The sequence below is a fragment of the Belonocnema kinseyi genome, chromosome 2 (assembly GCF_010883055.1).
Source record: "Belonocnema kinseyi isolate 2016_QV_RU_SX_M_011 chromosome 2, B_treatae_v1, whole genome shotgun sequence".
Classification (NCBI taxonomy): domain Eukaryota; kingdom Metazoa; phylum Arthropoda; class Insecta; order Hymenoptera; family Cynipidae; genus Belonocnema; species Belonocnema kinseyi.
In genome coordinates, this window is record NC_046658.1 from 103,167,688 (window position 1) to 103,180,240 (window position 12,553).

The window sequence follows — 12,553 nt, forward strand, 5'->3', positions numbered from 1 at the left end:
ATGTGTGTATAACTGATATGAATAATAACATATTTCCAGACCCCGCTATAAGGCGGGCTGCCCTGTAGATTTGTAATCGTCCAATAAAGTAGGAAAAAGTAAGTGAGTCGCCAGCCTCTCCAGGCAAGCGGTTACGCCCCGCGCGAGTTGGCTTGTCTATCCGAATCCACTTTAGTTATGTTTAAGCCGCGCTCGCGAATATGTACTATACGCGTTTCAACTGCACCGCGAATGCGCGGTTCATGCTGTTGAAGCACTAGTGAATAGATATTGAGGAAGAGGTTTCTCATACCTGTACAATAAACAATCAGTTAAGTGTACTCAATCATGACTCATTTCAGAAAAAAAGCTGCCTCAGACAAATAAAATTACGAATTTGACCTACTCTATTTAAAGTAAAAAACAGCTACTTCATCTAAACATGATCTGATGCACAACTTTTCAAGCGACAATATGTCAGAAACGTGGCATTTCAATTTCATTCACAAATCTACTTCTGGTCTGTGTGGTTCTTAAGTCAGGAGAATATTTCCGTCGGGGCTAGAATCTGGATGATTTATAATTTATTGCAAAAATGAGAAAAGATATGGTTAGACTCTAAAATGTACAATGTATATTTGAGGCTGTCACGATTTGCTTTATTTGTTATCACCTCATGTTGAGGTGTAACGACCGCAATTTCTGTTACGGACATCATTCCTGCATTTGAAATAGACACTTAGTGGTGCGTCCCAGCTGTTGGATTTTTAAATAATGTCAAGTGTTACATTGCGAATCCCAAGTGCGCGGATTGGGCCATTTACAGTGTAGCTAATTTCTTTATTCAAGTGATCGATTTCGTGAAGAAAGCACAGTTTCTACTGGACAATCTGAGTGATTCTTTATTGAATAAGTGGCTAATCTTGATTAGCATAAATGCGTTATCCTGTGGTCAATAATAAGCACCGGCTTGTGATGCCGGTACACTCCTGGGAACTATTGTGAAAGAGAGAAAGGAAACATCTGGCAAACTGGAGGCGCTAAACACTTCGGTGGTGCCTGAAAAGGCTTTAACTTCCTTTTTCACGTATATGCATTGCTACACCCATTACAGCATATATTACGCCGCCAAGATTCTCGATATTTAGCCCTTAAAACAAGAGAACTTGAAATTCTTCGAAAAGCTGAAGGAATAATTGTAAAGAGATTCAACTTCCACAGGGTTTACGAATGGCGAGCATGGGGGTCATCGTGTACATACCAAGTACGTAACACGTGTCTTAAAAAATTCAAAGTTTAATATATTATTTTTGATCTAAGGATGATTGGAAAACTATTCAGGAAAGAGAAGGAGTATGATGAAGGTTCTGACCTTTACACTTTCCTGTTAAATTATGTCTTAGCATCCTGGCTGGGTCAACAATGCTATAATCACATTTCTTTATTTTCAATTTGATTTTCAAGTTCGTGATGTCCGTATTATCTGTCAAACGAAAAACAAAATAAAGAATTTTCTTCCAATCTATTCACGTTATCAGAAGAACAAATGTTTTTACAAATTGCTAAGTCATCCAGAATTTCTATGCGCTAGTATTGCTGTCGACGTCTTTGTCGACCCTGACTTACGACCGACAAATGCGAAAAAATAATTGATGGCCGTCGTTTTTTCTCCGATCAACCTATAAGTCAGAAACTGATAGTCCCTTGATAAATTGAACTATTGCTTCTCAAAATTATTGCGAATAACAATTAAGTGACAAAGCTTCAAATAAACCCTATTTTCCGTACACTTTTTTAGGGTTTCGTAGACTTAGATCAAAATATTGATACTTTTCGTTGGATGTCCATCAGTCTATGATACTTTTATGCTTGCTTTTAAGTCAAGGTTGAGTTAGTCATATGATAAAGTTAGCCAAGGCTAAGTTAGTCATGATTTCGAAGTTTAGACACATTTTACATTTAAAAATATAGAAATTAATGTTTTTAAATATTATCATTTTTTTAGGCGCAGTTCCCCTACGTTAACTAATTTTTTATCAAACATAGCCATGCAAACAAGAATTCTAATATACTGGCTTCATAAAATGTTAAAGTAAACATGTACTTCAGTATATTTTATTTTACTCAATACTATACTATAAGGACATCTGTACTTATTGAGAAGTTGTTTCTTATCTAGGAATAATTTTGACACACGTTAAAGTCCGAACCTATACGACCTAACGCACTTCATTTAATGATAACGTTATCACACCGTCAAACGGAAAGTCATGCTGACTCACCAAAAAAATTTAACACAACCACTAAGCTGGTTGCCATTCGCAATTCTTCCCGACCATCGTTCTCGACAACGAGGTCAATCGAAAGTGCAATTAGCCTTATCAACTCTTTTGTCCATAAGAATAACAAAAATAATTTCGTAACGAAAAGCCAAACCACTTGTTACAGCATCGCCATTCAATATCGAATCGGCTTCCTGGTTAAAATTGTTCTGAGGAATGTGTAGAATCCATTTTTATACCTATAAGATTTCTTCTTCTGGACATGATGAGCATAGGTCATACATTTTGCATCTGCAAATGAAATAATTTTGAAATACCGTTTCTGAATTCGAAATGTAATGCAAAAAAATGCATACCATAACAAATGATGACGACTCACACTGAGAAAAATGAATAATACCGTTTATGGTTTTGGATTTATTAATTTGGGATAGCAACCTATATAAGTGAAGACGAAAAATCTAGATATTTAGTTTAATAATCCAGTTTACTTAAAAATAACATCCAGATTGTATGGCTTAATATCTATAGATTGTTGTCCCAAATTTTAAAATTTAAGATTATACACAGTATAATCCGTATAATCTATATGTTGATTCGAAGAGCGAAAAAATGGTCTAATCTTAAATTGTAATCATAGCAACATTCTTTTACAATGTTTTTTTTTTAATTAATCAAATTTCTCATGCGCGAAAGGCACGTTTTGCAGTGAACTGAGAAAATATTTTTAAATTTTCTCAGAAACTAATCTGCTAAAATATTAACAAATATATTTAAAAATATTGATCTCTCTTCCTGAATGCTTCGTTTATCGATTCCTGTATTTGCGTTTTTTACACAATCACTAACAAATGTATCAACCTTTTTTCACAACTTGTTAGTCATTATTATGACTTTATTTAACAGATTGTTAAATTGCACAACTATTACATGAAAGTTACGAAAAAAGTAAACACCTCATATTTACTTCAATTTTTTACAAACTGTAATCAGCTATATTTCATCGACATTTGCTCAACACCTATGTATTTAAACATTATTTTATTTGTTAACTACGTATTTGTTTTTAAATCATGACCATCCATCATAAATTAGTGTCAAGATTTGCCCTGTTCAAATTTGAAGCTATGAGAAGTACGTTACTGAGTGACATCAATCAGGATATTAACTGATTAATCAGTAACTTCAAATTTAGAGAGGAAAATATGCATTCTAATAGATGGGTTATGAATCGAAGAATTAATTTATATTTTATATGTCGTATCGCTAGCTAAAGGAAAAGAATGTCGTAAAAGGTGCGATTGGAATCTGAATCCAGTCACGTACGATCCAGCAGTTAGCGTCACTGACTATTTCTCGGAATGTCATATCAGCACATTTGTATATTTCATAAATTTTTACCTTCTTGTGCCGGTGAGGACGGCACGGACAAAAACTTGCAATTATTTCCCTTTTATTCCAAATAAAAATAATGTATCCAATGGGAATATTTGAAAACTATTGTTAAAGGTATATCCGATTCCCAATGTCTATTTTGGTCAAAAGTGTTTTTTTTTAGAAATGTTTCAACAAAATAACTTCTTTTTAAATATGAAATGTCTTGAGTGCGAAAGACTCGTAGATTAGAAGATTGATGAAGCTTTCTTTCATAATCATAACAGTTGATAAATTGGTTACACTTTACCATTATTTTTTCTTTCTCAAATGGAAGATGATGATTTACATTTAAACTTAATTTTAAAGCTTTAGTCTTTTGTAATAAATTTGTAATGAACTATAATCTGCTACCATTCTCCTTTCCGTCCCACCGAAAAAGCATCATAAAATGAGGAAAGGATTCATGTGGGAAATGCGGTATAAATTTTTAGATTCATCTAAAATTCCTGTGTTATTTATTTAAATAACACATTCGTTTAGCAATACTCCGACCCAGGTTGCTGATCAATCTCTTATAGCTAGCATCCCAAGTGAAGATACTCACAAAGTCATCATGTCAAACTCCCCACTTGGAACCATTAGTATTCAAGGCACTTTTCTGTCCTGGCATACTTCACTAGCTTCCTTCACGTCCATGCATTTTTTCATGCAAGTTCTCGTGTTAAGGTAGCTTATCTCACTTCGAATTAGGGTCTCATTCACACATTCTAATACGTAGTAATTAAAAACGATCGTTCTATTTGAAGTAAGATTTTATCTCCTCCCTCCCCCTGCGAGAAACAGTAAGCCACGAGGACCCCCCACCTTACAAAAAACGTCAAAGTAAATTAAACAATCATTTGCTCTTTCATTATGTTAAAATTGTTTCCTCTATTATATAATTTCGACATCTTGATGGTGATTTATCTTGCTTGAGTTCGAAACCGTTCCAGTACATTTCTGAATTGCGAATCTGCGAGGTATATGGTATACACTTTTGCCAACCTATTGGAGAGTTTATATTTATGAATTGTTTAGTATTCATTTTAAACCTAAATTGACCCTTCTGAAAATTTGTTTCAATCAATTTGAAGGTGAAGTTTTCCTTGGAATGTCTAAACTATCGGTGAAGTCGTGGAGTGCTAGAAGGAGAGGTAGGGATTTTTCAGAGACTTTGTATTGATGGATTAAATGATGCAACTAGAGATGTTTAATATCAGCAACAGAACGTTAAGATGTATTCTAATGAAATCATATTTCTTTTTGTTTTTAGGCATGTACACCATGCGAATGCTGGATAACAGCAGCAACAATGCATCTGGTCCAACTGGAGCTGCAGCACTTCCTGGAGTACAGGCAGGTGGCACAACAACATCGGTTGGAGTAACCACCTTACCCTGTGTCACGGATGAGAGGATGGATGCCTCCAGTGATAGTGCTGTAAGCAGCATGGGCAGTGAACGAGTTGGATCAGTTTCTGATGGCGAGTGGATGGAAACCGGATCAAATTCTAGCCATACACAAGCCGATTCTCATTATTCCATGGACTATGCTAGGTAATTTCTTTCTTCCTTATCTACAAAAATTCAATTTAATTCAACTCCTGATATTGACACTGACACTGATGGATGACTACGACGATTTTCTTGTCCTTGACTTATTGTCTTACGCCAATGTTCAAATATATTTGGAGGAATAATAATCATTCCTCCAATGAAACAAGTAGTTCTAAACAAACATTTCTTTCTACAGCAATACAACATTTTAGTTAATTCCACGTAGCCGTAAATAACGTTTTATTCATCAGATAAGAGCTTTAATTGCGAACTATTTGTATGACTCACATAAAAATATTTTTTAGAATGAGACATTCAATAAGAAACTTGTGATTACTTTTTCTGCTTTTGCGATTTTATTTTCATAAAATGGATTCAATATGTTACAGCAAATACCATATGCCCTACGACTGCAGTTATGGAAGAAATGGCAACACTCCTCGTTGCCAAGCTGACCGAAGCATGGCTCCAGTTGCACAGAAGAAGCATCAGATGTTTGCTAAGCGATACTTCCAGGAACAGGGGACCGGTCAGTATATAGCTATTCATCAGGATGATGAAATTGAAGCTAAAACATTTTCTGATTCTTGAAAAACGAGGAAATAATATGCAAAATCAACTTACCAAATCTTCTTTTTCATCCAAGTAGGATCACCCCTTGGTGCCACTGCGCATCCAACTACACCGATGAAATATGAATATGATGCCCAAACCGTTGCTGCTGGTGCTCCAGGGAATGCCTATTCTGGTCCAATAGAAGGTGCCGCAGGTCCTCAGAATGAAATTAAATACAGTTGCAGTGTCGACTTTGCACGTCATCAATCTGGTAAGGGAAAAGGATGTTCATTTATTATATATATATATGTCTCTGAAGAAAAAGTAAATTTCTTCAATTGACTCATTGTGTTTTCTGTTACAGGGCGATCGGCGATTGAACACATTCACCACAATCACACCTATCATCTTCCAGCAGAAACTTCTGGATCATTACATCGTCCTTTATCGCGTGATAAGAAAGGTAATCATGACATTATTCATATTCGCTGATAATTATAATACAATTAAATCTTTTTCTCCCTCTTTTTTCTTCGTTATATATTACCGAATGAGCCAAACATATTCTGATGGTTCAGAATATCATTATCTCGTTTTAGCCTTTTTGTATAATTTATTGTACAAGATTGCTTAAGATTATTTTTTTACACATCTCCCACGGATTATCTTACTAGAAAATTTGGCTCTTAGTGAAATCTATCAAATTTATAAGCTTAGATGACTTTACAGTTTTGAAAATCATTCTGCTAACACAACATCAGACAAATAAAATCAAAATTAATATCCCGAAATGAGTATTTTGTGTTAGCACATAAATTATTTGACGTAGTTTTGAGATAATAAATGACGTGGTCATTTAAAACATAACATTCACGCTACTATTTTCTCAAATTTCTCAATAATTTAAAATTTGTTTACTTTGCCTTTAAACATATTTTCAAACTTCTTCGCTGATTGGCTAAAATAATATACCCGTTTTCTTGAAAATCGAAATTTCAAAAGATTTCAAAACATTTTAAGGAATTTCAAAGTTTTCGAAATTTTTTGAGAATTTTTAAGAGATATTACAATTTCAACATAAAGTCACGAGATTTGAAAGTGTTTTCAGGGATTTGTAGAGATTTTAGTAAATATGCGCAATTTCGTAAGACCTGCAAGGGTTTTACAGATTTAAAAAGTTGCAATCGATTTCAAAGGATATGAAACATTCTTACATACTTTGCAAGATTTCAAAAAATTATAGGGATTTCAAAGTTTCCGAGGAATTTTAGGGAATTCCACCAAATTTCTAGGGGACTTAAGGGAGTAACTAAATGTGAATGAAATTTTAAGGTGACTTTTAAAGATGTCTGAGGATTTCATGGGATTTTATGGGGTTGTAGAGAATTTCAAAGTTTGAAAAGTTTTTAAAGAAATTCGTAAACATTTATTAAGAATTTCGTAAGGTGCTTAATATTTCAAGACATTTTGTTATACACAGGGATTCATAGGATGTCTAAAGAAATTAAGATTCTATAAAATTGTAAATAATTTATATATACATTTCAAGGGATTTACAAAAATTGGAAAGTTTCCCAGGCATTTAAACTGTTATCAAATATTTTATGATTTTTCAAGGAATTTTAAAGGATATTACAGATTTTAGGATTTTGTACAGCCTTTACTCGATTTTAAAGATGTTAACATTTTTCAAGTAATTCAAAAGAAGTTAATGATTTTAAAGTGTTTTAAATTTCGAAGAATTTCATGAGATTTAAAAACATTTCGAATGATTTGAAATATTTCAAGGAATTTTTCTACATTTGAGGGATTCGTAGGGTTTCCAAATAATTTAAAAGATTCTATGATATTATGAAGAAATTTTATAGATTTCGAGGGACTTAAAACATGGGAAAGTTTTCCAGTGATTCCAAAGGATTTCAACATAATTTTAAGGTTTTTGATAGATTTTAGTGGATTTGAAAGAATATAGACGATTTAAAAGTTTTCATCATTTTTTAAGGAATTTTAAGGATATTAGAGATTTTAAGATGATTAACGATATTTTACTCGATTTCTGTGAGTTTACTAGGGAATTCGGAAGATTTGAGGTATTTTATTTTAAAGAGTTTAGGGAATTTCAAAATAATCTTATATATTTAAGAAGATTCAAACATTTTTAAGACTTTTCACAAAGAACTTTCTAGAATTTAAAAAAAATTCGAAAGAGATTTAAAATTTATCTAGTATATTAAACGGCATTTAACAGCTTTCATGGGATTCCAACGGATTTTTAGAGAACTATCGAAAATAAATGAAACCTTATGAAATTTTAAGGGCATGTGATACTTAGAAAATTATCGATTTTACCAGTTTTAGGTTCCGACGGCTTTTTTCCTTTAATAATAAATATTTTGTTTTAAACATTTGGGACATGATAGCGACCATGCTAACGGACGTACCCACACACTTTTTTTTTGGTTTAATTCAAAAAAGTTTTAATTTAGCAAAATCTGATTTATTTGCATAGCGCTTAGGAATTAGTATCGATTTTACCAGTTTTAGGTTCCGACGGCATTTTTTCTAGAATAATCAATATTTTGTCTTAAAAATTTGGGAAATGATAGCGAACATGCTCACGGACGTCCCCGCATACTTAATTTGTGTTTTTTTTTTTCAAAAATCTTTTGACATTGCTAACAACGTGTGTATATTTGGAAGTTATGTATGGTACTTGCAAATAAACATAGTAACTAATCTCCCGGAACTAACCTTGTTTGCAGGCAATCAAAAAAGTTTATTTCATAAATAATTTCCCAGTGGCGAAAAATTGAACATTAAAATTCTCAAATTTATTGATCTACATTACCAGCTAGGCTGGTAAGATAGTTTATTACACCATAATTATTCTAGAGTGCTTACCGACAGAATCGGTACGATAGAGACCTACATTATCGGAATTACAGAGAGCTAAAAATCACCCTAACCACAAAATAATACACATGCATAAAATTTGGTAATTAGCACAATAACATTTTTTTGTTATTATCCCTGAAAAAGAGTCCGGGGACGTCCATTATGATATTTTATAGCATCTCCGAATTCAGTTTTTAAACATTTTCATTTTTGTGGAAAAAGAGCCGTCGGAACTGTACCTGATTGACCACACGACGAAGTATCACATGCCCTTAAGAGATTTATAATTTGAAATGTAACTGAGAACAGGGTTTCAGAGCCCTAGCTAAAATAGAATGAATAGAATTGAATTACTCAAATAAAATAAAAACTCAAAAATGTTCAAAACAGGCGTTCGCTTATATATTTTGAACCATTTCTCAAAATTTCAACACAAAATATTAATTTTTCTAATTTCTAAAGCCGCCGAATATAATAACAGCTAATAATTGGTCACGTGACCAAGATTGACGAGTTTTTCAGTTTCCTCGAAGGATCTCAACAGATAACAGTTTCAAAAATTGTTACCCTCTAGATGAATAATAATAATAATATTTAATAATATTATTTATTGTTATTATTTTTTTATTATAAAAAAATTAACTTTTTCTTCTTATGAATGAATTTCTTCTAATGAATTAAAATTCAATTTCTTTACTATTACTACTGAAATTAATGCATAACAATTATTAATAAATTCAAAAATAATTATAATAATACCAGGGATTCGAACGAAATTAAGGGGCATTTTCAGAGATTTTCCAATTATTTCTTAAAATTCCATATAATTTACCTGAAAATAATGCTGAGTATGAAAAGTTACTAAACAATAATGCAGCTACGGAGTCACATTGTCAAATTTGTGTATCGTCAAAGTTTTATATGGAAAGAAACAAAAAGGACCGTAAAGAAAGTTTCGTCACATTCCTTTTGGTTCTTTTTTTATATAAAATACGATTAAAACATAATTTTCACATTGTGCCTTCGTATGCTCATTATGTTTTTATAATTTTGTAGACTAAGCTTACTTTTTTGCCAAATTCTGTTAAATTTATTGAAATAATTGGCAAATATCCAAAAATGCCCCTAATTTCGTTCGAATCCCTGAATTATACATGCATGAATAATTCCGTTTCTTCTGCCTCTGGAGTGAACCTGAAGTTTCCCTTTTTAGAATAAAAAACACCGTCATATTAATTCATTTGTTATATCAAATATCGTATGAATCATGGGGGAGATGGACTTGATTGACCTGCGTGTACATTTTCAGTACGAGCCGTAGGCGAGCAAGTAAGAGCCGCAGGCGAGTCAATAAAGTATCTCATCTCGCCCTTGGTACATCATATACTATTTCAATAATTGAAGCAACGATTGAGTAATATTAATTAATTTTTTTATGTCTCAGCCCGTAAGAGCGAGGCAGAAGAGCACCTGACTAGAGATGAAAAACGCGCCCGAGCTTTGAACGTACCTATCGCAGTGCACGACATCATCAACTTGCCCATGGACGAATTTAATGAACGCCTTAGCAAGTATGATCTTAGCGAAGCCCAACTTTCGTTGATTCGCGACATCAGAAGACGAGGAAAGAATAAAGTTGCGGCACAAAACTGCCGCAAGCGCAAACTCGATCAGATCATGAGCCTCGCTGATCAGGTTAAAGAAATGCGTGACCGCAAAATGAGACTGATCCGAGAACGAGATTTCATGCTGATGGAAAGGCAGCGCGTTAAAGACAAATTCAGTCAACTGTACCGTCACGTTTTCCAGGTTCGTTAAGAAAACCTTATCAAAAATAAACAATTTCTAGAATATTTATTGTAAATTTTTTTAATTGTATTTTTTTACTTAAAAGCTTCATTGAATTTAAGAAGATGGCGCGAATCCCTTGGAACGAATTGAAATATTCATACTATAAGTTCCAAATTTGTTAAGCACAATCATCAAAAAATAGTTCTTTAAACAGGGTCACTACAGGTCAGGAAATTTAATTGCATTTATTTCATTTTATAATTGTTTGGTTAAGAATTCATCTTGCGGTTAACAATATGGCTAAAAAGCCATTTTTCAATTAAAAGTTCAACTATATTGGTAAATAATTGAACTATTTGTCTAAAAATGAATTTTTTGTTGGAAATTTAACTGGTTTGTAGAAAAGTCGTCTTTTTAGCATGAAAATTCAAATATTTGATTAATTTGTTATTCTTTTTTGACTTGACATCTTTATTCATCATTTTAGTTGAATATTAATCTTTATTTGTTGAATTAAAAGGTGTTTGGTTTAAAATAAAAATATTTTTTGTTTAAAATACCTTCTATCGCAATTTTCGTTGAGAATTAGTTTTTTTTTTGTTTCAAAATTCAACTACTTTGATGAAAATTCTTTTTTTATTTTTGAAAATTTTGATAATCTAACTATTCCATGTTTGGTTGTGAAAAATTCTTCTTTTTTGTTAAAAATTCGTTTTTTGATGCTGTTGAAAAGAGAAATATTTTTTTAAAGTTTGGATTTTCGATAGGAAATTCCATTATTTTGTTAAAATTTAATTTTTCTTTTAGTTAAAGATTGATCATTTTAGTTAAAAATTTATCTTTTTGGTCGAAAATTCATTTTTTGGTGAAAAATGTAACTGTTTTATTGAAATACCATTATTTTGTTGATTATTTTTGTTGATTCCCGTCAAACATGGAATACTTGAAGTATTCCATGTTTGACGGGAAAATTTTTTTTTTCTGAAAATGTTTGAAATAAAATTGATTAAAAGGGATTTAAGTGTTTGAAAATTCATTTTTTTGTTGAAAATTGAACCATTTCTTTTAAATTCTTCTTTTTATTGGAAATTCATGTTTCTTCTGATTAAAGATTAATCAGTTTAGTTAACAATTTATCTTTTTTGACGAAAATTCATTTTTCGGTGAAAAATGTAACTATTTTGTTGAAAATTCATTATTTTGGTTGAAGATTTTTCATTTTAGTACAAACCTCTTTTTTGTTAAAAACTTAGCAGCTTTGCTTAATTTTTATTTCATTTTTGAAAATTTAATTGTTCCACGTTTGACGGTGAAAAATTAGTTTTTTTGGTTGAAAATTAATTTCTTTGGTTGAAAATTCAATTATTTTGTTAATAATTCTTTTTGATTGAAAATTAATTTTTTAACCGAAAATTTAGCTATTCCATTTCTTGTTGATACTCCAATTTTTTTTGTTTAAAATTCAACTATTTGATTGAAAATTCATGTATTTTGTTAAAAATTCATCTTTTCGGTAGAAAATTAATCCTCTTGGTTGAAAATGTATCTCTTTGGTTGAAAGTGTATCTTTTTGGTGGAAAATTCATTTTTCAAGTCAAAATTCAACTTTTTTTAATTTAAATTTCCTGTATTTTGTAGAAAATTCGTCTTTCTTAATAGAAAATTATTCTTCTGGGTTGAAAATGCATCCATATGTTGTCAGTGCATTATAATTTTGTAGTAACCCTGTCAAAGAACAAAGGAACCACAAATAATAGAATGGTCAATCCTGGGAAAATTTTGTGTCCTTGATTTTACTCAAAATTTTCGTTTGGTGTTCTATCAAATGAAAAATTCACAAAATTGTATTTTTTTATTGCTTGTAATTGGCCTGTTTTGAAACTGTTCTGATTAACAGGTTCTACACTTGAAAACGCAGAATCTTTCGGGGTCAAAATATGTTGTTTTGTAGATAAAAATTGTAGGCGATACGTATTTTTGCCATTTGGGACAAAAAAATCCATAAAGTTAGGCGTATTTAAATTTTTTTGTTTCGTTTGAAAAAAAAACCGAAAATTTTCTCTCGAGTTTTATAACTTT

General features: G+C 31.7%; 1 protein-coding gene across 6 annotated transcripts in view; it reads left to right on the forward strand.

Moving 5' to 3' along the window:
* Window positions 1-12,553, forward strand: part of LOC117166975 (segmentation protein cap'n'collar) — a 306,553-nt gene that overhangs the window by 290,377 nt on the left and 3,623 nt on the right. For all 6 annotated transcript variants that reach the window (XM_033351483.1, XM_033351482.1, XM_033351481.1 and 3 more), the window contains exons 8-12: window positions 4,951-5,233; window positions 5,623-5,762; window positions 5,883-6,059; window positions 6,153-6,251; window positions 10,128-10,492. In XM_033351483.1, the coding sequence (XP_033207374.1) occupies window positions 4,951-5,233; window positions 5,623-5,762; window positions 5,883-6,059; window positions 6,153-6,251; window positions 10,128-10,492 (1,064 nt within the window). The remainder of the gene's footprint in view (window positions 1-4,950; window positions 5,234-5,622; window positions 5,763-5,882; window positions 6,060-6,152; window positions 6,252-10,127; window positions 10,493-12,553) is intronic.